Here is a 27,483-nt window from a genome sequence, read left to right as displayed (position 1 = left end):
TTCGAATCGCACGTGGGGGGGGGGGGGGGGGGGGTAAGCCCCCTAGACAAAGCCTGGTTTTTAAGGCTGTACGGAATGCAGCATGGGATTCGATTGATCTTGTTTGGGAGGTTGTTCAAAAGAGGCTGCCATTGTTGGGAAGCTCGTGTTTTTTTTTTTTTTCTCCCCCACCACGCGCACTATGCGTGTGAGGGATCAAGATGCGGTTGGCATAGGCGGCCCTGGAGGGCCTGGTCGCTGTTTGGAGATCCTTTGTTCAAGATACGTGGGTGCATGTCCCTTAAGACATTTGTGTGTTAAGGCAAGTGTTTTGAAGGCCACCATTTCTTTGATAGGAGACAGGTACACTGGCTTCCTAACCAATGAGAGCCTTAACTGTTGGTTGGTGGCAGCCAGCATGGCATCTACGTTGGCCTCACACAGGTGCAAGGAGGTGTTGGAGTAGATCTTCTTGCCGTACGCCTCCAAGATCTTCTCCTTGCCTAGCAGTGCCGCGGAGGAGGAGGCTGAGGACGACAGGCTTGGAGTATAGTGACGCTGCAGCGATCACTGAGGAGTGTGGCTAAGGATGGGTCGAGAGCAAGAGTGTATCCGCCTCCATATGCCTATACTTGGCGTCCAGGCATCGGTTGACCAGCTGGACTGAGTGGGGCTTGAGCCAACCCTTCTTGGCTAGGGAGACTACATCGGTTTGCAGTGGAATCCCTGTGTTGGCAGAGGGGTGTCTCGTGAGGACTTCAGCCAGAACCCTGTCTGCTGGCTGTTCGACCTCGGGTTGTGGGGAGATGGGGGGGGGCTTCCCAGGTACTCGGCCAGGCTAGCTAGACGTTCATGGAAGGCACTGGCTGAGGATGGTGTGTCCGGATCCTCCTTGTCCATATCCTGTGGGTCTGGAGGATCTAGTGGGGGAGTAGATGGTGCCGGAGGCTGGGGTACAGGGACCATCTGAGGAGAACTCATGAGGCCAAGAAACTTCTTGAAGAGTGCCTCCTCACTGGCCAAAGAAGTGGCAGGGGGTACTGACGAAGTGGCTCGGGGCTCCTGGAGCCGCTGCGTACCCCGTCTATATGGACGCAAAGGGAGGTTGCCCTGCGCAAATGACGGGTAGACAGTAGGCCACGTACCTGGTTGAGGCCAGTCCCACCTTGACACACGTTCTTCGCTGAATTCGTGGAATGGCGTCGGACTGGTGCCACTTTCTGTTGCAGCAGCCATTTTGTCACGCTGCCTGCGATGTGAAGCTCAGCCTGCTGGGCCCGGCCTTGTCCAAGACTCTTGGGGCATACCCTGCTACTCGGGCCTCGTCCCGGTAGGTAATGCCCTCGACCTGGGGGTCGGTAGAGCTGCATTTAGGGGCCCCCTCAGACGTATTGCTGGTATTGGGGCGTAGCCCCTCGGCCATTGTGCTGGTGAAAGGGCGTAGACCTGATACAAGAACCGTCTGGTCCCTCAATACTGCGCCAGGGAGGATCCCTCGACCCAAAGGCCGGTAGCTGTAGCAGCCTCAGTGCACATGCCAGGTAGAAGGACCTGGCCGGTCCCTCCTGCGTGGGAGTCCCTGTCTCCTTTGCGGGGTGCGCTGGAAAATCGGCCCTAACTTGGGGCCTGGTTCGATGCTTCACAAAGTTCTTGAGATCCTCTGGAGATGACTTTGGAAGAGCTACTCCACCTGGCTAGTCTGTTCAGTGCCTTCGAGGACAGCGTGTCACACGCCGAACATACCGTGGTCTGGGCCAAGGCACTGTAGGTAGAAGAGTCCTGAAGTTGGGAAGAGCCAGTTGCAGGATCGACACCTGTGGAAGTCGACATGTGCCGGGCAGGAGCGTGACGCCTGAGGACCTGAATGATGAGACAAAGGGGTATCCATGTGTGGAATTACATGGCCGAAGCCAAACCAGGAGCGCTGGTGAATTCGGCCCGTTCCCGTAGAAAAGGGGACTTGGTTGTGGTGCTGGAGGGTGGAGTCAGGGCAGCACATGCGCCCTGGCCCGTGCCTATACATTTTAATGGGGAAGGGTTTCTGGTGAAAGGTTCTGTCTCCCGTCCCTTGGAATGTAACTCCCATACAGTATGGAGGAATGTGGATGGGACGTATGAGTATATAGGAGGAAACAAAGGGGAGGGGTAGGCGAAACTGCTCCATCTCCACCCATTTCAGGCACCCAGAAGCAATGACCCAAGCCTGAATGTGTGCAGCTGTGCTGCTACCTGACATTTGTGAAGGTCAGGGACCCCTAAACCTCATCTAGAGCTGCCCATCATGGATCTTTGGGGGAATCCCGACTGCTTAACCCTCCATATGAATCGGAACATTTTCCTCTGCAAGTGGGCATCGTCCATGTCTAGTTCCACAGGTTAAGGGAATCTGGTCAGATAAAAGGCCATTGACTCCGAGAAGGGTCTTTGGGGACTGGTAGTTCGCTAGGACCAGTAGAAGGTTTCAAGTGAGCCGTAGAAACGCCGAGCCCACTTTGTCAAACGCTTTGGTTGCATCTAAGGCCAGTAAAGCAAGCTTCTGTGAGTCCTGATTCGTGACATTTATTAGGATCAGGTCGCTATTGTCCCCAGTCGACCTATGCATTCTAAAACCCGTCTGATCCGTGTCTGTCGGGAAGGCTGCTTGCTTGCCTGCCAAGTGAGTTGCCAAGACTTTTGAATAAATGTTGGCATTGATGTTTAGTAGTGATATAGGCCTATATAAGCCGTTATCTCTGGGGTCCTTCCCTGGTTTACAGTAATGGATTCCTGCATGGAGGGGATGGCTCCTGAAGTAGCCAAGGAATTGAATAGGGTTGTAAGGGGGAGCTACAAGTTGGGGGTGGAAATCTTGTAAAACTGTTTACCTGTCTGGGCCTGGAGCTCTGGACTTGAGGCTCCTGATGTTGGCATCGACCTTACCTGATATTGGGGCCTCTAGGGTCTCCCTCAGAGTCCTTGAGGCGGGGAAGAGCAGCGTCTCACGGATACTCCTGCTGTTCTTGATTCCTCTAGGATGCCGACAGTTTCCGAGAGGTGGGCGACTGCAAGTCGTAGTTTATTCTGCAAATTGAACTTGCCTTAGGGATCGCGTAGGCCCAAAATAAAGTACTGTGTCTTTGCTTTGGCGAGTTTATCAACTAATAGTTTATTCACCTTGTTGTTCTTGGCATAACAACCTTGCTTGGTTGTAGCCAGCAGATGTGCAGTGTCCTCTGCATAATGTGACTTGTTGGTTTTGGGTGGCTTGTAGAGCCCGTTGGGATTTTGGGCCAGCCTTTGCGTTTGGACAGCTTCGTGGACCTCATTCTCAAGGTCCATGCAGATCTGCCGCCTGCGTTTGTGGAAGGCTGCTCCTTGTGCGATCACTTCTCACTGCACCACCGCTTTCATAGTGTCCCAAGTGATAGATGGGGAGGTGTTCTCGTTTGGGGGTCTTCCTGAAGAAATTCTTGATCGATCTGGCTATGGAGTCTTGGTGACAGGTTTAGGACAGGGTCATATGGGTTCTGTCGGAGGGGATTGGGGTCATGAGCCTGGAGTATCGGGGCAATTGGAGCATGATCGGAGAGCACCCTGGGGCCAATGATGACGTTGTCCGTGAGGCCAGGATTTGAGGGGAGGCCACAAAGGTCCTTGAGTTACTCTGCGTGCCAAACCAGGTTTGGTCCCATTGTTGGCTTTGCCTTTGGCGGGATTCATGAGTGAAGCCCGCCTCTGGCTCCTGGGTGTCTGGGGCAGGCAGGAAGTGAGGGAGGTGTGCCGACACTCCCTGTGCTTACTCCTAGGAGACTCAAATTCACTCTGTAGTGATTGGCCGGCTGACGGTCCGGCAAGGACAGCCACTCTGCTGGGTGAGTGACAGCTAGGCTGGAATGAATGGGAGAGAACTGAATGAAAGGTGAGGCTTTTGGCTTGGAAGGCTGTCTATCACTGTACGAAGGAACCGAAGAACTTCAAGGGGATGCCTGCTGCAACTCCTGGACCATTGGTTTGCCTGGTGAAGCCCTGCTGCTGTGCTGAAACTCCAAATTCGTATCGACAGACCCCTGCAAGGGCGACTTCTCCCTTGAGTTGGTGGCAACAAACCACTCCAAAGTAAGCCACCTGGACATCCATCTCAGAGCTGGTTGAATTTCCACAGTTGCTGCTGGAAACCATATTGCCAGGGAGAGGAACACCAGTGCGTTGCTTTTGAGCTGGCCTAGAGCTTCAGGAAGATTCTCCTGACTGTCAGGAAGCAGGACTGACCGAGCCTGAGCCCCCCCTCAACGGAGTGCGGGGACCCCAGAAGCAAGGAAAGTCCCTCTTTCTTGACAGCCAGGAACCACAGTGTTGCTGTTTGTGGTAGACGCGAGGAGCTGAAACACTGAACAGCCACTGATTTGAAGATTGCCGGTTTTGATCAGTGACAGTCCCATTGCAGTACACAAGTCCCCAGTAGTCCTCTCTCGTGTCCCCACGACTGAGGCCCAAGAACAGTGAGATCTGCAGAGCTGCACAGGAACAGAAGTCATCTGCTGCACTTTTTCTTCAATTCAAAGGTACTGTAACTAAGTCTGAACTTGCCTCTTGCTGTAGAGTTGCTTTCTACTAGTCTTCTGTAGTAGACTGCTTCTGAAACTACCCTGAAGAGAACGCACCTCTCCAGCACTGAAAACCCTACATTGATTTGTATTTTATTCGTTTATTGGTAGGATAGGCAATGTGAATCACGTATAGAGCAGTACACAACCAAGGCGATGAGTTCCTGAGAAACAAACTGCGCCTACATCAACCAACAAGAACACTCAGATCAAGCATCAACATCAGCCTGGAACCAAAACCCTAATACAAAAGAGAACTCTTCCTTCTCTCACCAAGTGCCGAAAAGCTGGAACGACCTTCCAAGGCATACGTAACAAGAGAAACCACTTACTATTCAGGAAATTGCTCAAACCTTGGCTCTTCACGTCATTACTAGAAAGACCAGCCACAGGGGCACACGCACAACCAAAACATCGATGAACGAAGAGACGGACCCTGAACCACACCAAGCAATGTATAGAAAAACCCTATGGAAAAATCCCAGGACATACCAAACGACTAACTGAGAGACCGCATTATTAGGACCATAGACGGAATACATAGCAATACGAAGACCTAAACTGGTCAACTCGTCAATAGGAACTCTACCCTAAACTATAGCCATTCACAACAGACCTAATACCAGCAGACCACTAGGGAACAGGAAACCCTGTACCATTAGCCCAGTCCAGAGGGTGAGAAACAGAATAAGAACCCACTATACACAATGATCATCAAGATACAGCGGGAAGCACAATGCACCATCGCACACCAACTATAACTAAACAATAGCCCTAAGGAAGTCAGCCCACGAAAACCAAAGAACTAAATGAAGTCATGAGAGGAGGAAACTAAGACTGAATACACGGGCTGACCAAGACGGAAGCACGATCAACAGCATTCTGACCCGCAACCATTCAAAACTTCAACTGACCCGTGTCAAATTGGATATCGGGAGGATTGATGGTACCAACCCAGTTACACACCCGAAGAAATGGTTCAGACACACTCACCACCCATACAAGACGCACTACGACACACCTGCACATGCGCAGCACCACCAAAGCGAGACAGCCCATAAGGAACCAACAACCCCCTTCCACAGGCATACAGCTGTAACAGAACCAGAAGTACCTGAACCAGGATAAAGACCACACTAACCAAACCCTCAATTTTCTGCATACTCAACCCACAACCATTTCTCTCCCAGAAATCTGCACGCACTTTACCACACCAACACATAGACAGCACCTACAGCACAGGAGGCCTTGTCTGATACTTGCACCAAAGTCCATCACTGTGTATACCGAGCTGAAGCTGCCAACGGCACACCACCTCTCCCACTTTCCTACTCCCCTCCTCTCAACTAACCCTACCCGCCCTCCTTCCTGTTTACAGATTCACCAGAGCGCCTGGGGACCAATTCTGTTGGTGACGGTATGTATGTAATTTTAACATAACATACTCGCTAGTCTAACGGCTTGTGGCCCTGCAATTGATTATACTTTTCTTCAAAGACTGCTAAAACAAAGACTTTTCTACTTATCAGAAGTGCTTCATCCTATGTAAGACTTTTGCCCATTGACTTTGGCCTAGCCTGTTATACTGTGACTCTGCTGTGGGGATCCAAAAGTATTTGCCTGCTTAGAAATATTTGTGGTCTCTTGTTCTAAAAAACCTTTTTCTTTTTACCAACTTATAACATAATTGTAAATGCAAACAGTAAGATATTAATGTCCGCAGCAGCCTAGCTATTGAAGTCACCTGAGGGTGTAGGTTGTCTGTGGGCCATCCCAAAAGTCTTTACTGATTTAGAAACGAAGAGTGTACAGTATTGCAGTGTATCTGTTATTGTATTGCTCCCTTCTGAAGGCTTATGACTGATAAATGAATAGTTTGTTCAAGAAACCTTGAGTGTAAGTTTATTTGACTTCCTGTCACTGACTTATCCCCTACAGATCACATTGACCCCTCTTGAGATAAGCCTGGCTGCCCAACATGCTACCAAAACTGTAGTACAAGCTTATACCAAAGGTTGGGTTTCCTATACCTGTAGTCAGTTGTTTGTAGTGTTCCCAGAGGGTACTACATACAAACTTTGCCTAACACTCTCTCCAGGTAAAAAAATCAAGTCCTAAAAATCCAGCAAAGTTGCTGGGGTTTTCTAAGGTAGAAGGAATTGGCACATGTTTGAGAATTCTCCCTAACAGGTGTACTGGGCTAATCCTCAACCACCTGTTGGTTCCTGCTTCCCTAATGTATTCTGTACCAGTGCCGTGCAGCCCCACTATCTTATACTAAACTGATCTGATAGTGATGCCTTCTCAGAATTGCTAATGGAACCGCTTTGTTCCCCAAGCCAATTAATTTTATAATGTGCCTTGTCAAAATAGCTTGCTTTCCTCTGCTCCTTTTACTCTCTTCCCGCTCCATTTCTCCCTAGTCACCCACTCTGCCTGTTTTTCTGCCAGTGGCTTCAACTTGTGGTGTCCAATGTGTAATATGAGGACCCACTGTTGGGCTATATAGACTGGTGGGACTAATGACCCGAAGTACCAGGTTTGACAGTTGGGACTTCCACAGTTTGAAATAATATTTTAAAGTAAAGGACAGCAGGCACCAGAGTCGTGTTCAGGACACATTCTTCTGTCTGCATGGTGGTGATGCTCTAATCGGATGTATAAAAGGCTGTGACGACAAAGTAGGATCAAAGCGCAGGAGACCATGCTTTGCCATGTAGTGCCGCTGTATGGTTTGCATGTAACTAGATACCCTTTTGGGATGACACACATACTTCCTACACCCTGTGGTTACTTCAATTGCTAGGACACTGGACAGTTAACACTTTTCACACCTCTACTGAAGCTATGGCAAAAAGGAAAAGGTTAGGAAACAAAGGTTAACAAGTTTCTCAAACGGGTAAGCACTGTTGCAATCCCCCCAATGAAATATAGGTTAACCCTTTCCCAGCTAAACAAGTAATGTATGCATGACTTTACCCGCTGACATTAAACAGTCAGCGGGTAAGTCTTCAGGGAACCAAGACAGCCAGTGTCCATTGAGCAGTCTAGGGTAGCTGAGGCACTTCTTGATTCTGCAAGACTTTTGTACTATGTTAGTTTTGTTGTAAAAATAAATTGCTGTTGGGCCACAAGCTGGGAGGCTTGTGAAAGGCAACTCTGCAAAGGGCAGCAAATGCAAGTTTCCAGTGAGAGCAAACTAGCTATACACGAGGCAAGTACCCCTAGTTACACGGTACCTTGAGTCTGAACAAAAGGTTACAACTTGCTTCTGTTCCTGTTGTGGTCCTGCTGATCCTGTTCCTGTGCCTGTCGTGGGGACAAGAGGGAGGACGTCTGGGGACTGCTGCACAACAGTTTGAAGGTTGGCAGCAGCAATGGGCACAATTGAGATCAGCGTCACTTCGTGGTTTCCGCTACTTGCAAATGGCACCACTGTTGTTCTTGGACACCTTGTGGTGGACTTTCCTTGCTTCTGGGGTCCAGCACTCTGTTGTGGCTCAGGTTTGGTCAGTTCTACTTCGAGGGAGTCTGGAGGATCTTCCTGGAGCTCGGGTCCGGCTTAAAGGCGAGCACTCAATTCTGGTGTTCCTATCCCCGGCACTTTGTTACCACAGAAGCAGTACAGCCAGTAGAAAGGGGTTCCAATCGAGTTCTTCTTGGGGCTAATTTGTCCCACCAAACCAAGGGAAGAAGTCCTTTCTGGGCTTCTCTAGTCGATTAGAAATTCGAGCTTCAGCACTGCAGCAGGGCTTCACCTGGCAAAACAGTCCAGGAGCTTGCAGCAAGCTTCTCTTCCAGTTTCTTCTTTGGTTCCTTCGTTCAGTGGTCAACTCTGCCTTCCTTACAAAAGCCTTTGAGTCTGCCCAGCTGCCACTCATACAGGGGTGGCTGTCCTCCAGGACAGCCAGCCACTCACCTTTGGGTGCGTTCTTGTAACTAAGGAGACTAAGCAGTTTCGGGAACCTCCCTCGCTTCCTGCCCTGCTTGACACGGAGCCAGGGGCAGGCTTCACCACTGAATCCTGCGAAAGACAAAACAAAGGGACCAAACCTGACTTGGCACGCAGAGTGAATCTGAAGAAGGAATTTCCCAACAAGAGAGAGTGCAGTAAACTCACAATGGTAGGAAAAAGTGAACCACTGCCACCAGCCATTAATTGTAGAATGGGCAACACAAAAATGTGGTTTATAGTCATAATCTCGAATACAAATATGTCGAAAGTCATAATGTCGAAAAAATAAAGTCGAAAACAAAAATGTCGAATTTCTTTTTTTTGTTGATTTTCATTCGAAATGGGGGGTTCCCCAACCCCCCTTTTTAAATTTTTTTTATGTTTTACCCCTTTTTTTTACCACCGGAACCCCAAAAAATGTAAATTAAAAAAAAACAATTCGACATTTTTGTTTTCGACATTATTGTAATTCGACATTTTGTTTTCGAGATAATGACTGGACACCCAAAAATGTTACACGAGAAGATAGACGAAGGGGCTACTAAGTAACATCTCCAGCACTGTAGTGTGTACTGGATCTACAGAGAGAAAAAGGTACGTAAAGTCAACTTTGATATCTTACGATTCTTGGAAACAGTAGTTTATCCAAGAGATGGTAGTTAAACCTTAAGCAGAAATCCAAAGGATTTCTGATACTGCACAGAGGGTGCTGTGTCTTAATGTAAAAAGATGCCTATGGAGTTTGTCAGAATCCAAAACCAAAATTAAACTTAGGGTTCAAATAAAAACAGGAGAGTGGGGGGAAAAAGGGTCTTGCTCTCTCCAGGGTGAAAATTAGAAGTCCTAAATTCCAGCAAAACAGCTGGGGGTCTCGAAGGGAATTACAGAATTGAGAATTCTCTTTAACAGGAGGGGTGTTGTCACGTTTCCTGTGTTGCTTTACAAATATCTTTCAAAGGAATGCTTCTAGCAGTGAAGTTTGGTATAGCTTGAGTGAATACAGACTTTCCGAGACATGAAATATAAGGGTTCAAAGGGCATCCGTCAACACCTATAACAAAGCACTCTAGACAGGTCTTATGTTTCATCCCCTCACCTAGTGAGACCCACAGCACTTTTTTTCACTAAGTTTTAAACATTTTGAAATGACAATTCAGCAGATATCGATGCAAAGCAGAATATCAAACATCCGGAATACCCCAACTCCTCCTGCCCCCCCCCCCCCCCCCCGTCCAAGAGTTCAAAATGGGACCTTAAAACCGGAGGAAAAAACAAATGTCTGGTACAAAAGAGCCTCCCGGGAATAGGTCATGTAGCATCAATGTGCTGTTCGGATACCACCCATTAATTGCCATATTTTGGGCGCTGACCAGGACTTCACCAAAGCGGGAATAGAGCCTGCATATGGCTGACACAGGCAGCCTCTTGGATATTCTGTACCAGGCATTGACGTCATACGGACTGGGTCAAACTAGCAGGTGTCAGTTGGCTAGAACTATTGTGCGCAGGTCTGATGGCGATGCGCTATATTCCTCAAGGCCTGTGAAGTGGTCGGGTGTGTGCAGAATACCAGTGCCTGGCGAAAAGCGCCTGCACCACTGCATAATATAACTCAAATGCTTGGAGCTCACCCTGATCATAAGGTTTGGTCATGGCCTCCCACTTCATCTGCGGTGTATCAGCACCCCATGTGAAACGTATTGCCAACGACCTTAGCTTATCAAAGAAAAAACGCCTTGGCCAAACTGGGATATTGACATTGTAATACAATAGTTTGGGGACTATGGTCCTCTTTAGGAGAGAGTCTACTGTATAGTGAGATCAGGAGCCTAGCCCATAGGCGCAATTTGTCTGAGTTTGTTACTTGTGCATATATTTTTTGTGTTTCTCGAGTAACCGGGTGTGGTGGTGTCATGTGATCACAATGCCCAGATATTTCAACTTATCCTGAAACCCTCTGTAACCCTCCAGGTTGGGAGTGTAGTGGCCTCATTCAGAGGGAACATTCCGATTTGGCATCAATGTGATAACTTGAATAGATGGCTAATCTGCAGACCTCTTCCCAAAATTGGGACAAGATTTGTAGCAGGGTATCTAATGTACAGTAATGAGTCATCCACATACAGTGAAATGTGTAGGGCCTGTCATGTGTAATCCTCATGTGTAAGTTGCACAATACATGCAAAGGGTTCTATCGTGAGGGTGAAGAAAATGGGTATCCCTGCCTCGTACGTTGTTCGAGCAGAAACATTGGGGATAGTGTGGACCCAGTTCTGACCCTAGCTGCCGGGGAGGAATATAGCAGGCAAATCCACTGGATGAAAAATCACCCAGTCCCATGTGGCGCAGCACCAAGAACTGGAACCGCCAGGACAAATGCTTTCTTGGCGTCTAGGGAAGCCGCCACCGCCTGTGTCTTTGGGTTGAGGGCCAAGATTATGCCAAAGAGCCTACGCCAATTAAATGCAGTCTGCCCAGGAATGAACAGATTGGTCAGAGTGCACCAAATCTGACATGTATGGGAGGAGTCTGGTGGCTAATAGTTTAGCAATAATCTTTGTATCAGAATTGATTAAGGACAGTGGCTTATACAACTCCATACCCTGAAGGGATCTATTGGCTTTCAGTCATTCTGTTGTGCGAGTCTATACGTTTGTGCAGTTTGTTGTGGTATAGGGTTGTGCTTGTTTAGAGTTTGAGGTGTATGCAGAGGGGTGAAGTTGTTAGTGGGTTGGTTATTGCTCTTTAGAAGTGCTAGATGTCCACATCCTACTAGATGTGTTGTGTGAATATTTCTATTTAGATAGGTACTGGCTAATATTCACAAGCCTTTATATATGTGATGCCCACCAAAATGTAACTATAAAAATGTGGCACTGGTCCCCCTTCGAAAATCCTGTCTGAAGAAAGCTAGTTTTCACAATTCTATTGGAATTTTTGTTTGATGGTAAGCCTGATGCAGTCTAGATGTGGCACTGGCCGACATTCAGAATTGAGATGCAGGCTATTCATTCTGATCAAAGTGTGGCACATGCTAACATTCGCAATTCTGTCAAAGTCTGGCACTTGCCAACATTCACTATTGGTTGGTATATTGGCAGCATTTACCACCAAACTCAAACGGTCAAGCCATACCTCTCCTCCAAAAACTGCCTCACCATAGCTAGAGCCACCATTGGTGCCAAGCTGGACTACTGTAATGTTCTGTTTCTAGGCACCTCAGCAACAAACTACAAATCACCCAAAATAAAGCCCTTACAGCGGCGCTAAGCATTCTTTAAAGGGAGCACATCTCCCAGGCCAGACGTGAGGCCCACTGGCTCCCAGTCGAGGAGCGTATAATCTTTGAAACTCCATCACACACAGGTGCCTCTCCCTCACAGAACCCCCCCTTACCTATCAGAAAAAATCCAGCTTGCCACCACTAATGGACCCAAGCGGGCCCAGCATTCCAATCAGCTCATCAGCTCATCATCTCTACCGTTAAGAGCCAAAGCTGGAGATGTCTGCTTTCCTTTCCTAGCACCAAAAAATTGGAACGCTCTGCTCACTACCCTTTGGAATGAGACTTCCCTCGCAGCCTTCGGCAGAGCACTTCAAACAAAGCGTTTCAACTAGACCTGCCCCCAAAACATAAATCGGCTGGTTCCCCTGTAACCGTGGAACCGGTTTTGACTAGAGGAATATCTTGTAAATAGCATAACTGTTCTCTGTATACTTTTTCATTGTTCTTAATGCCTCTAATGTATATCATGGCTCTAACTATTGTAATGTAAGCTCTACTGTAACAGCGCTACGATCCCCTAGGGCCGCCTGTGCACTTTAAATTCAAATAAAATGGGTCTACTCCCCTGTATCTGAAACTGCATTTCGAAACTACTTCTGAAACTCTGGCCTCTCCCACTATACAAGACCCCATTCTAGGTGTGTTCCCCATACCAAATTGCACGGTAAAGCTCGGGACTCTATCCCACTGTACAGGTCTCTCGTCTCCATGTGTTCTCGTGTACCAAACTACATAGTGAAACTTGGGGCCCCTCTCCAGATATGCAGGTCTCTTGAATCTCAGCAGGTTCTCCTGTACTAAGCTGCACAGTGAAACCAAGGCCCCTCAAACTCCTGACTCGGTGTCTCAGCTGCATTGTGAACCCATGCCTTCTCATTGCGTAGAAATCTCATCTGGGTGTATTCTCCTCTGCCACACTATACCTAGGGGTGCTCACCTGTGCCTGAGCTGCATTTTGGAACCTGAGATCCTCCACCTCTGAGAGCCAACTCTAGGTGTTCCCACCTCTAGCTTGTACTGTCAAAGCTGCTACACTGTGAGGTCGAAGCCTTTCCTGCTGGCTCAATGTGCAACCTACGTGCACAATTGCTGCCTAGGTGTTCAATTGCTGCCTGACACACTGAGAGGTCTGGACCTTCCTCCTGGGCATCTTAAAATTGGTTAATTACCACCTACCCCTCCAAAACTAAACCTCCCCTGTCACCTGGGGGGGGGGGGGGGGGGATCCGCTAACCTGATACTTGATCACCGCCTGCCTGCTGCAAAGCCTAAAACCTCTCCCGATAGCTGTGTCCCAGTCTTGACCACTGCCTGCCTTTGCGGAACCTGGACACCCGCTGCTGTCCAAGGATCAGGAATCGAGCTGTTCAATCATCGCTTGGCTCCCGCCAAAACCTACATCCCTTCGGACATCAGATATCCTACTCCCAAGACTACAACACATTGTAAACCACCCGCAAAACCTAGGCGCTCCACCTCGCCAACCCATCTGGATGTTATCAGTACCTGCCATAATTTAATCCTAAGGACCGACCCCTCCCCATGAACACCCAGCAACCACTAAAGCCAGTAACTACTACATAATCCCCCACCCTAATTTACCACTCATAGCCCATAAGCAGCCACGCCACCCTCCCACGTACAATACTCCCCAGGACAGCCCTCCCATTGTAGGAGGGACACCCCTACCCAACCTACTGAACAAAGACACGCCCTCAACTTCCAAATGCAACAACCTAAGAGGATTAAAATCCCCACCAGCTTGGCACAAGGAAGAACCGTTGAACTGCCCCTAAAAAGCCAAACCCCCAGACCAACCCCCCCTCGCCCCTCCTCCAAGCACCCAAAATGCCCCAACGCAGAATTGGACACCGACGAAGAGTAACACGGTACAAATAATACAGATGCACAAGCTCAACCGCCCCAGCAGAAGATGCCTTCAATACAGAACACACCCCGCCAAACAATACTATCATCAAAACAAACCTCATAAGACAATTCATTGTACCTTACACCATATCTTGCACCAGCCAAAGAACCTAGATACTTCAATGACGCCAACATTTCCAGATGGATAAACCCCGCCCGCCCCTGAAACACAGAACAAGAGTGTACCCAAGAAGAGAAGGGGATGACGCCAACCCACTTACCCCCTACACCATGAACAGGAGGGCACTACCAATACCCACATCAAATGAGAAGAGATGGCAAAGCTATAGAAGTCTGTAACCCAATTATCAATCTCAGACCAATTCAACGACGAAGCCGCCTTCCCAGAACTTCAACTAATCAGAGTCCACATAAAAGCACCCCAACTGAACACCCACAAATCAAAACCAGGAACAAATAAACCAAATCGCACCAAAAAGTTTCACTGCAATCTAACGCAAGATCAATGTCAAAACATACCACTGAAATCTACGATCTCCTAATTGGAGGCATCAACATCCTTTTGTAACCGAAACATGGCTAGATGAAAACTAAAAGATCACCCTCAATAACTGTCTGCTCGATAACATCAAGTGCATCCAAGCAAACAGGAAAACCAAGAGGTGGTGGACTGGCAATCATCCAGAAGGGGCACTTGGAAATTAAAGCGGAAGACCAATTTAACCTCAATAGCAAATCTCTAATCTTACATCTATCAACAAATCATAGAACAAACCTGAAGTTCATACGGTGATACACACCAATGTATGATGCAGCCTTCGTAGACCACTTCATAGAAGCAATCGCCAACCTAGCACCTGATTATCCTCAGACTTTGTCTGGTTCGATCTCTTAACCGTGAACTAAACTACATCAGCTGATTAAAGGAGCAACCCACACAGCAGGACATACTGGACGTAGTCTTTGCCAACCGAAAACTATCTTGCAAAAACCACTACTAGGTGCCATGAAAAAGGAAAACTAGAATGGAGGATCAATAAATATTGCAGGAAAAAAAAATTAAAACTTCAACATACCCGGTCATACAAAAAGGAAAAACTTCAACGGAATCCTCAAAACACCCAAAAAGAAATATTTAAAATCATAAAATAAACCCACCCGGCTGCGACAATCCGTATTGATGGCATTGACATTAAAGTGGCGAAAGAGGTAAAAACTGTGGGCTTCTACTTAGATTCAGCTTTTAATCTGCGGAAGCAAATCCATGCCATGGCCTCAGCGACTGCATATACTTGAAAGTTGATCCATGCCTGCAAACCATTCTGATTACCCTAGCAAGAGCATTAATCCTCTCAAAAATGGACTACTGTAATGCGCTCTATTTGGGAGCAAGTAAATGTATCGTTAACAAATTGCAAATCCTGCAGAACAATGCACTTCAACCTGCCCTAAGCATCCCAAGAAGACCCAAACATCTTGGAAACCAGACGTAAGACAAATTGGCTCTCGGTTATGGATCGGATAGAGTTTAAATCTGTTTCCCTTAATCACAAATGCCCAAATAACTATGCACCGAAATATCTAATTGATAAATGTGTCAAGACATTGACTCGACCTATCAGGACCGTGCACGCTTTCTGCTTGAAGGTCCCTATATTCAAATTGAAAAAAGCAGGGGGGTAGCAGCTTCCCTGTAATGGCAGCACAGCTATGGAACTCCTTTCCCATAACTACAAGAGCTGACCAGTCCTTCCTTCTGCTTCAGGAAAAACGCCAAAGACTGTCTCATTGCAAAAGGTGGTGGTCTGTAACCATTGACTATTCCCTTTTAGCTACGTAAATTGGATTCAACTTTTATTTTACTATTCTACAATATGGGTGAAACTTCAGTGTGTGAACTATCGGGTCATGTAATGCTTGTAAATACTGTAATTATGCAAGAATAACATGTAAATCATTCTAAACATTGGAAGAAATTCATGTAACTATTCTGCAATGTATTTGATCTCATATGTAACTTGTAACACTAAAATAACTTGCAATGCACCCAGATGCCTCTGCGTGTGGAGTGCTATAATAAACACCTCGCAGACCATTTCAAAAATAAAATCATGACCATCCAACAGACCATGCAACCACAACACTGAAAACACCCGCCAATGCAAGGAACACCGGAACAAACAACTTCCCACACATGTGGAGACTTTCGTCTAACTGGTAAATCAAAGCAACAAATCGGGCTCCCCCACGGATCCTTGACATCGACAAATCAATCCTCACAAGAAACACAAATGAAATATGACAAACTTCCTCAACCAATCCATCACAACAGGAAGAGTGCCACAATCCTTCAAATTGGCATACATCAAACCGCTCCTCAGGGATGCAGCAGGAAACGTAGAGGACCTCTCCAATTACAGACCCATCTTCAACATCCTCTACCCAGCTAACCCAAGAATTCATAGAAGAACACTGCCTATTAAACCAGGCACAAGTAGGCTTCAGACCAGTGAGGGGAACAAACAGCACTTATCTCAATCTGGGATGATCTAGACTCCTAACGGCAACTCCCTGATACTTTTAGGCCTCTCTGCAGCATTTGACAGTTAAACATGACATCCTCATTGGACTGGAAGAATTCAGAATCACCAACGCCTTATGGATCAGATCCTTCCTAACATATGGAACAAACAATATGGATGAAACTTTTCAAATCAAGCCCAAGAGAATAGTCATGCGGTGTACCACAAGGTTAATCCTTCTCGTCACTACTATTCAACATCTACCTGTCAACTAATTAAAATCATCGAAATACATGGCCTCACCTGTTACAACTACACTGACGACAGTCTAAAATACAAGGCTCCCAAGAAGAAAACTCACTAGAGAACTTCCTTTGTAAAATATACAACTTAAACTACCTCAAACAACCCAGGCAAAACAGAAATAATGATGATCATAATAAACGGAGAAGACAAACTCTACATCACGTGGCCAACAGAACTTGGTGAAACCCCAGCACCAATTGTTAAAACAAAAAAAAAAAAATACCTGGGAGTCCTGATGGACAACAAACTCACTCTAGAGCCACAAGTAAACACCCTAATCAAGAAACGCTTCCTCCTACAAGCGGCTAAAAACAATCCTACCAATCCTCTTATTCACCAACAAAACTAATTACTCTCCTGTCCAGGTTAGACTATGCAAATTGCTTATATCTTGGCATGCCTGAAGGACTCCCAATTAAACTCCAATGCATACAAAATGCCGCCGCCAGAATGCGCCTTAAATTGAGAACAGAATCCTCAAAACGCCCAAAGACATTTTTTGCGCCTTAAATTAAGAGAACACCTCACACCAGCGCTGAAAACACTACACTGGTTACCCATCAAACTGCGAATCAAGTGCAGATAACGCACAGAGCAATCCACGACCAAGGTGTTCCTACATGACCACTGAGATCCAGTAGCAACATCTGTTTGGAACCAAAATCGTACAGCAAAAAAACTCAGAGGATCCAACTTCTCTCACCAAAAACCTGTAACGAACTACCAAAGAATATACAGAACACAGATCACCTACAATTCAGGAAACTCCTCAAATCCTGGCTTTTCACCCCATAACTACACACAGTGGAACTAGGTTGAGAGGAACCTATCCTTTGTTCCCTAAGCCTTCTACCCTTAAGTTAGGATATGCAGATCTGCAATTTATCCACTTATCAATTGAAACCTAGAATCATACCAAAGAACATTCATAGACCAATTGGGAAGGAAGGCAAGATATGTTCCCACCAATAACACCAGGACCCACACTAATCACAGCCAGCAATGGACCACTGACAGTAAATGGATAGGAATGAGGAGAGAATATAACACCACTACCTAGGTAGGGGATAATGCTTGCCCACCTGGGTGTACTAAGCTTATTAACTTAGCTGGGGACCAGCATCACCAGTGGCCTAGAAACTAGACTGGAAAGGGCAGAGCAAGAATATACCTACCCACTATGAAAACCAGATGCATAAAACAAAACTGCAAGGATTAAGAGACCTATAACCCACTAACCAAAACCTCAAATTTCTGCATACTTAACTCGCACAAAAACCCACACATTTTCTCACCGCAAACCGCACGCACGTCACCACATTGCATCAATCAACACACAGACCGCAACCACAGCACACAAGGACTTGCTTCGATCCTATATTCACACCCAAGCTCAGCGCACAGTGAAAACCGAACTGAAGCTGCCAACAGGACACGACTGTCTCTTTCCTACGCCCTCTTCACCCACTAACCCAACCTCTGGTTATAGATCCGCCTGGAGACCAACTCTGTTGGTGACAAGTACCTTTAACATTAACTATTACATCGGAGTGTGGCATTTGCTAACCTTGATAATCCTCTCTAGATGTGACTCGGGCATATGCCATCATTCATGATTCCATGTAAGTGTGGCATATGCTAACATTGGTGTCCAGACATTTGGTCAACGCAATTTGGTCAAACCAAATGGCTGAATTTTTTTTTTAATTATATATTTATTTTTTGGGTTTTCGTTTTTTACAAAAATGGGTTTTTAGAAAAAAAAGGGGTTGGGGGGAACCCCCCAAAAAAAGGGGTGAAAATAAAAAAAAAAAAATTCGACCATTTGGTTTTCGACCAAATTGGTTCGACCATTTGTCTGGTCGACCAATTTTTTTCGACCAAATGTCTGGTAACTGCTGACATTCAGTTCAGAGGTAGGGTAATGTAGAGTGGCAGGTTTTCTTTGAAGTAGAGTAATTGCTCTACCCCCCCCATGCCATGATTCATTGCCAAATGGGCCTCCTCAGACAGTCGTTGGTGGAAGATCATCTAAATATGCCTCCAGTTCTGTAGGCATCCATTTATCAGTTATCGTATGGGGATTTATAAAATCTATTAACGACTTCTGGGGTATTTAGGTTGTGTCCTGTGGAATCAAGAATCCCAGTGATGTGTTGTACCCCGGATTCAATTTCGACTGCATTCGCCAATTGTGTCCCAGTCTATCGCCTTGCCATATATCCTCGCCTGCACAGTATTATGAAGTAGTTGGACCTCTCGATGTGAGTTCCCCAAGTCTTCGAAGATTCCCTTTTAGCAGCCTAGGAGTGCCCAATCGCGAGTGTTGCCGTATTAATCTTCCAATTTTTTTTGAGGTCCCTTTCCACCATTTCCAGTTCCCTTCCAGTTTCACGCAATGTCCCAGAGGCCATGGAGATTATCCCCCCCCCCCCCAACCCAAATCCACACTTTATAGGCTTCCCATACTGTACTATGGTGGTGTGCTGTCCCATCTCGCTGAAAGAATTCCTCCGGCCTATTTTGCAATCCCTCAAGGAGTATATCAGCCGGGCAGGAGGGGGGCATGTGCCAAAGTGGTCTTGCAGTGGTACACGTACTCCACTCCAGTGTCAGTGTGATAGGGGAATGATCTGAGAGCATCCTAGACTTTACCACACGTGACATGAGTGAGGTGGGAATTGACCATAAGTCTATCCTAGAGTGAGCATTGTGAACTGTAAAGTAGTATGTTTGTTCCTGTTTAGTTTGGTTCCGGTCGCACCATGTATCCAACAGTCCCAAGTGTCTTCTTACATTTAACATCCAACCCACAGCAGACGGATCCCTTTGTGTGGCCCTAGATCTGCCCATTACGCAGTCTAAGATCAAATTGAAGCCCCCCATATGATGTGAGTAGGGTTGCCAAGTAGGATATCCATAATCTGGCCATAGAATTGAGGCTATAAAAACTAGAAGAGTTCCCTCGCTGTTGTAACTATAACCAGAGATTCAAGAAAAGCAGGACAAAACAATTCTTTGGCCTGCTATCTCGGGCTATTTGGAACAGAAGTGAGTCGCTTAATTTTTTTGCAATCCCAAAAATGAATCGGCAGCTCAATCAATCTTTACCACCCAATCAGGAGGTTGGTTATAAACAGTTCAACAAAACAGTACAACATTTAAACCAAAAGTTGATAAATGTATTTTAAAAAGTAAGACATCAGCAGATTTTTAGACCAGTTATAAACGGGTAATAGACATGTTTCATATATTTACAACATAAACAGCTCAAAACGAATAATACTTAAAATTGAATTCAATCACAAACAAAATATACATGCATGTGCAATTTAGTGAAAAAAATTCATTGCATCATGAAACCCCCTTTGGTACATTATTTCCTCATTAGGGGGGCTAGAGTTTTTTGATAAGTCAATGAGTTATGCAGGTTCTTTCGATGCAAGATATCTGATCAGTTGAGGGTCAACATGTGGGCCGTATGTATTTATCAATGTCGTATTGACACCTACCAACTCTCCCCATGGGATGATCTTCTGGCTTCATGTCATTTCATCGCGGGATGTTTTTTGCCTGGTTATTAACATGATTTTTTTTCTTTAACAGGAAAACACATTTTAATTCTTTTGGGGGGGGGGGGAACCCCTATTCCCTTTAATGTTTCATGTATGCCTAAACACCCACCCCATATAATTTTCTAACCCCCTAAAAATCTGATGCAATTTTTGGTGAAAAAATTGCAGTAAACATCCCGCAATGAAAGGACGTACCAATATTCCTACCCAGCAGATCTATGCTAAGTTAGTCTCATGAAACGATATGGAGCGATGTATTCGTGCAAGTACTCCCCGGGACTGGGTTGAGTAGTTGGTGTAGTATCGGTGAAGGGGAGGGGGGGGCCTGTGCTAGCAAATGTGGTGTTGGTGGCCCCTTGCATCATCCACTTTGGGGGCCTGTCTGTTAATGTAGGCAGCAACCTTGCGCACCTTAATGGGGTGATTGAGGCCCTGTACGGTCCATGATAGAAACGTGAATAGTACGCAACATGACTGGGGCATATGAAGTCCAGGCCCGCATGCAGCCAAGCTATGTCTGGGATGCTATTGCATGTTGTAATTGAGTAGTCTTCACTGATTTTCAATTTACACACAAACCTCTAGGCCATCAAAACCTAAACGTACACAAAACATAGGACCAATCTGGTCTAAGCAGTTTCAATCATCCCCAGCCCATCCCCCTGCCCCATCACCATAACTTGACTATGAATCCCCCATCATGAACCATTACAATCTTGGGGTGCACTGTCTGCTGGCTATGGAACTGTCCTGCTGGCCGCTGATCTGCCACCAGTTCCAATTACCTGTACCCATGGTAAATTTGTATAAAGGGTCTTTGCAATCCGCTGGAGTCAGTCATTGTTCAGAATGTTTGGATCACTGATGCCTGCGGGTGAACTCTGCCCCTGACCCTCTGCAATCACGGTCTCTTCTAGGTAATGGCTCATCGGTATCTTCAAAGAAGTGGGCTCTTCCACCGTGTTGTATAATTTTGCCAGGTATAACAGTGTATATTATATTCCGAGGATTCAAAGCGTAGTACCCCTTTTTCTCTGGACATGCGAAGGATCAAATACCTGTCACAAAAGTTGTAGTCTGACAAGGGTGGTGGAGTGGGGGGAATCCAGGTTTGGGAACTGGGGCCAAAACTCGATATGCTCTTTCGACCAGGAAGTGTTGCGAGAATCTGGATGGATCAAAGTGTTTTTAGTACGTTCTCGACAAATTGCTCAATTGGACCCTTACAGGAAGCCTCTTGGATTCAGACTATTCAAATGTTCTGGGCAGAGCAATGATTCAATGTCTCATTTATTTCAGACTGCTGAATTCTTGCTGTAGGTGGGTGATATTGAGGCCATGCTTCATGACCTGGTCCTCGGTTTCGCTCACTCGTTTCAACTTCGGTGATACAAGCCCCTTCCTTTTCAAGTTTGGACTTCAATGTCCCAATGGTGGAGACTGTCATCCAGTTCCGCTGTGCGATTCTTATCCTGCTAGACCTTTCTGCAGCCTTCGATACCATTGATCACTTGCTTCTATTAGCCAGACTACAAACACTAGGAATCAAAAGAACCGCCCTTTCTTGCTTTATCTCCAATGGGTCACAAATAATGCACCTCAACCAGTTCAAATACATATCGCGTCCAGTTTCCAAAGGTGTCCCCAAGGAGCGTCCACGTCATCTCTAGTTTTCAACTTCTACATAAAACCATTCCCGCAATCCTCTGCTCGTACAACCTTACCTGCTAAAACTATGCAGGTGATACCCAGATCATCCTCAATACCAAACTCCAAAGGATCTGGCAGCCCAGACCTATCATCGTGCCTCTATTGATCACTGGATGACTACCAAACACCTCCTACTCGACCCTGGGAAAATATCACTCCTCTCCAACCAATCCTGTGGCCCGAATCACTAGGACAAGCACTCTCACTCAAAAGTGGTTAACCTTGGATGCACATTTAACTCGGATTTATCACTCACCCAACACACCACTAGCAAATCCAAAACCTGTTTCTTCCACCTACATATCCTCAGGCAGATCTTTCCCTACCTCACCTATTCCCAGTTTCTTGGCCACCAACTCGATCCCCTCGCACCTAGACTACGCAAACTGCCTCTACCTAGGAGCCCTGGCCTCTCAACTAAGGAAACTCCAAAGAATCCAAAATGCGGCACCACGCCTGCTCATTAAACCTGCCTGCCAGAGAACACAGCCCTACCCTGAGAGCCCTCCACTGGCTCCCTATTGCTCAACGCACCACCTTCAAAGCCATGTGTATCACCCATCATGCAATCCACAACACCAGCCCTGAATTCCTGACAATATTGTCCCCTACCAACCTCCCAAGAACCTCAGATCTTGCACTGCATTGTACCTAGTGATCCACACCACAGCTCCATAAGGCTTGGCGGTTGCTCCTCCGTCAAAGTGGCAATAATCTGGAATTCCCTTCCCTTACACATTCGCAACACTGAAAAATCACCTGAAATTCATGAAGGCCCTTAAAACCTGGCTCTTCCCAATAATCTCCTAATCCACTGCACCCCATTAATGCGCTATGAATAACCCCCCCCTTCATTTGCAACGCGGGGGGTGGGGAGGGGGGAAGGTGCAGGGAGGCCGCTCTTGCAGCAGTTTCACCTGACACACCACCCAACACTGGCAGCCGACTAGTACTGCAGGTAAGCCAGTAGGTTTTGCTGTGGCTACTCTCAACTTTCTCGGCGCCCCGGCCCGCCAGTCCACATGAGTCAATTATTGAGAGAAGTAGCCCAGTCTAGCACACACCATCACGAAGTAATCACTGCCACTGTTAACCTGCATCGCTCATTTAGGGAAGCTGTCAACACTAGCAATCTCCCACTACAAATGTATCCCCAAATTTAGGTACAACAAAATCGATACGGATACCTACTGTACAATAGACTGAAGCCTATGCCCCCACAATGCAGGCTTCTTGAATCTAGGTGTAGCCTCTTCCTTTTGACTGAGGCCTACTGCATTTTGAAACCTGGGCCTACCAGCCCACTATACAGGATTCTCAAATATAGGTGCACCCTCCATTTTAGTTTACTGTATGTTGAAGCACGCTGCCTTGTGACACCTGGGCCTCTCCCCACTACAGGATTCTTGATTCTAGGTGTAGCCTCGGTCTTTGTTCACCATAGGCTCAAACCTTCTGCACTGTGAAACATAGGTTTTTCTCCCATTATACAGGATCCTCAAACCTAGGTTTAGGCTCCATCTTTGTTTATGCGCGGATACCTGCTACTGTATGAAACCTAGGCCCATTAGCATGTCTCAATTCTAGTCCTTGACAAATCTCGCAGCCTACGGTACTTATCTCTCCACTAGTGTGGACACGAGCCGCAGGCACGGCCAAGCATCCATGCATGATGGAATACGGCTTAGCACATCTGGTCTAGCTTCTCACACAGCCGTCCAGACTAACATCTGACGTACCCTCAACACCACTGCCACTTGCATACAGTGACTACCATCCAAAAGGAACCCGGTATAGCTGGCCTCAGACTCTGGGAACAATAGCAATCTATCTCTAACCCTAACTACGGTCACAAAGGGCGTTCCAACTAAGGAACGCATTGAGGCCACACAAGTGGGGAAAGAGTTCTATATAAATAACCAAATACAATACAAATAAGGGAGGGGTGGCGGGGTCTCCTGGCTTCACAGTATAAAATGTAAAAGGGGTCCAAAGATCATTTCTAAACTTGGGCACTGTAGTTCACTCAAGGTTAGCCAGAGAAAGTTAAAAGGGGAGCTCCTAGGGCAACCCAGCAACAGGCACTTATTGCCAATAAGATGTTAAAGAGGATTACTTTAAAAAGACACTATGGAGAGTCAGACACCCCTAAAAGTAGTTAAAGATTCTGGGAGTGTGGAAAGAGTTCCCACTCTGAGGCATTAAGGAAAAATAGCCCACTATTAAAGCAAAAAGTTCTGGGGTTGACCCAGGACAGAAAGATTTACCATTTCCTTTGACACTGTTAAACATTCAATCTTCCTTGACTGCCTCCACTCCCTAGGAATCCATGGCTCGGCACTCTATGGATTGCTTCCTTCCTCAGTGTTAGGCAGAATTGCATGCAGTACCCTCTGGGACCACCACATATAATTGTGACTACAGGTGTAAGCAAAACCATCCTTTGGTATAAGTCTGTACTACAATTTTTGGTAGCGAGCTGAGCAGCTAGGCTCATCCCAAGAGGGAATGTGAGCAGTACAAGGATGTTGGAGGTTTTACAATCAGTGGTTCAAGTAGACACTTGCACTCGAGGGTTCTTGGTAAAACACTTATTAATTTATTACACAATCATTTAGAAAACATTCACTAGAAGGAGGCACCTTAATATTCTACACAAATACACTTAAGTACTGAACCAATGCGTTTCTGAGTGAATTGGACTCCCCGGAAATAGGAGCAAAATAGCATTTCAGTTACTTTGAAAGGGAGTAAAAGGCACAAGTTAATAGACTAGATCACAAATAACTTTCTTAGGTAGTGCAAATAGTTTCAGTTCACTAGAGGACTCGATTCAGTTCAATAGGCCTAGGCCAAAGTCAACGGACTAGTGTCTTGGATAGGAAAAAGCAGTTCTTGTAGTAAACGGTAAAGTCTGCAAAAGTTCTCAGTTTTCACGAAAAAGAATCATGTTGGGTCTTGGGTCACAAGCTGATTAGGCCTGCAAGTTGGGTAAGTACCACAAACTTTCAAGCGAGAGGTAAGGTCTCTCAATCGGGTTGGCACAGTACCTTTATGAAGAAGATTCAGCTGAAGACGGTTCCTGGCAGTTCCTGCAGATCTCACTGTTCCTGAGCCTCAGTCATGGGGACAAGAGCACCACGCACCATGGGTAGTGATAAGCAGCGCTCAGATACCTGAGGGTTCATAGTGCTATATAAATGCTAAATTATTAGGGAGGATGTCGGACTCCAGCACTGCACAGGATCGTTGGAAAATGCAGACAAAATTGAGTCACTTCAGTTCCAGTAGCTGTAGTTCAAGCACACAAGCTGGTGTCCCGCTCCCTGGTTAAACCTAACCAGCTCAGAGAATGGTATCCAGGTGGTTTACGAGTTGATTGGTCCCACCAACAAAAAAGGAGATGTCGTCCTTAAAGTGGCTTCTCTGTCAAGGTGAACTTGGCAATTCGGACCTGCGGCAGGGCTTCACTGGGCAAACCAACGGTCCAGGAGTTGCAGCAGCTGTCCTCTTCCAGCTCGTCTTCGGTTCTTTCGTTCCAGTGGTCGACTCTACTTTCCAGTCAAGAGACTCGCCTTTTGAACTATTTTCTCCCTTTCATGCGAGCATAGCTGTCACTCGCCCAGCAGGGTGGCTGTCCTTGCCGGACAGTCGGCCACTCGCGCCAGAGTGCATTTGGGTCTCCTAGGAGACTAAGCAGAGTTTCGGGCAACTCCCTCACTTCCTGCCCACCCCAGACACTGTTCTTGCTGCTTGGTCACTGTTCCCCATTCTCCTCCTACAGCCAATTCATCAGTCTTCCCAACCTCACTGGCTTGACTACTTTTCTCTCATGTGCATGAAAGCCATGTGCTAAGGCATCACTTAATTCCTGGTATTCTCCAAGCTTTGAATTTTACTTCCAACTGGGGGTGGGGAGGATTTCTGGTACCCCCTCTATTCTGCTGCATTCTTTTAATGCTCAGTCCTTTGGCTATTGCCCCGTAGCCATGGGTGGTGGATCTGGGTTTGGTGTGTGCGCATTCCTTTGGGGGGGGAAGGGAAAATTCTGTCAATTCTGATTCAGATAACCACTCCATTTCTGAGGAGCTTTCCAGGTTACGCATAGGTCCATTCTAGGAGTTGTGGTTCATGTCTGCTTGTTTTTTGGCTCAGCTTTCTGTCAGGCTTTTCAGGGGTTAGGTGTTCACTGGTTCTCGGGTGTTCTGAACATAAGGAAAAAGGTTTGGCGATATGACTAGCCCTGCACATTTTCAAGCTCTCTGGGGAGCTGGGGCCCTCCCACGCCACTGCTGGGGTAGGATGGCTCTGGCTGTAGTCGCAGCTTACCCCAGGATGCAAGTGGTCCCTGGGCCCTTAAGTCTCCCATGGCCATGTCACACCACCTTATGTGAGCTGTAAGAGCACAATCTGGAATATACGTTAATACTCCAGTCATCCTGCAAAGCACAGCTTATTTGCGCTGCCCACTGAATCCGCTGATTATCTGTAAACCTTTATTTGTAATTTTTTTTCATTGGCAAACCACTTGCAGTTCATGCTCCACTCATTCAGCCTACATCCAGTAGCCAATTCCAACAAATTTGTTACCTTGGTTCTATAGAGTGAAATCTGATTGATTTAATAGACCTGCATCGTTGCATATGCACCTGCTGGTGGTTACTAGCCCTTCAGACGTGATAAAGGTACCCAGCATTGCTGGAATAGAACTATTTCCTACTCTCCAACCCAAGTGTTGGGATGTCCTTGACCCATGGGTCTTACAGGATCTTGTTGGTCTTTACTCTTCACACCACTAACTCCTTGTTTTAGTATTACTTTTAATGTTGCCTTTTATAACCTAATGTACTATTATCATTGTCTGCCCAGACACTTAACTAGTTATTCATACTTGTTACCCTGACTCTGGTCCTCCCAATGTACATTTTCAGCTAACTAGCATCCATTTTTATTTTTACTGATCTTCTTGCAACTTTATCTTCTCAGGTGGATATGTCCCACCAGAAGAGGTTAAAGAGAGATTTGACAGCAATTGTATTACACCGGTAAGTTGTTAAACTAAGATGGTAATCCAGTAATTTCTTATACTTTTTTGTTCTAATCTTTTCCCTTTTTGGTTTTAGGGAACTGAGTTTATGGACAACCTTGCAAAGTGCCTACGTTATTACGTTGCTGATCGTTTAAACAATGATCCTGGGTGGAAAAATTTGACTGTAAGTTGAACTTCGCAATGTAGATGGCTGGATGGTGCAGTGCCTTATTTCATGACCCCCTTCAAATGTTTGTTTCACTGCTCGAGGGCAGGCCCAGAGGGGATCCTTGGCCAGACTACCACCGATCAGTCGGGCAAGGGAGAGTTGGGGTGGGAACTTTATGAAGTTGTGGGTGAGCGGGAATGGCTATACTACCCCCAACCTGTGCTTTCTTAAGCAAGGAAGTTCTGGAATCTGCTGGGTCCACTTGCTTCTAGGCTTTGGCTGGTTGTGCACTGTCCATTGTGGGTGCAGAGGTACCTTTTTGCTTTGGGATTGGGTCGACTGTTAGGAAAGATTTTCTTTGCAACTTTCCCTCAATAGTTTCCTATGGAACACCATTATTTTTTGTGCTGTTTTTATCCTGCCCACACTTTTTTTAAATGTAAAGGTAAGTGAAGCCTTCTGCTTCACTTCTCTTGCAT

General features: G+C 46.4%; 1 protein-coding gene across 1 annotated transcript in view; it reads left to right on the top strand.

Moving 5' to 3' along the window:
* XRN2 (5'-3' exoribonuclease 2) overlaps positions 1-27,483 on the top strand; it is a 376,513-nt gene that overhangs the window by 52,121 nt on the left and 296,909 nt on the right. The window contains exons 5-6 of the mRNA XM_069608066.1: positions 26,793-26,851; positions 26,930-27,019. Coding sequence (XP_069464167.1) covers positions 26,793-26,851; positions 26,930-27,019 — 149 coding nt within the window. The remainder of the gene's footprint in view (positions 1-26,792; positions 26,852-26,929; positions 27,020-27,483) is intronic.

This window comes from Ambystoma mexicanum, chromosome 4q, assembly GCF_040938575.1.
Source record: "Ambystoma mexicanum isolate Mex_15411 chromosome 4q, UKY_AmexF1_1, whole genome shotgun sequence".
NCBI lineage: Eukaryota > Metazoa > Chordata > Amphibia > Caudata > Ambystomatidae > Ambystoma > Ambystoma mexicanum.
This window is presented reverse-complemented; position numbering and strand designations above follow the sequence as displayed.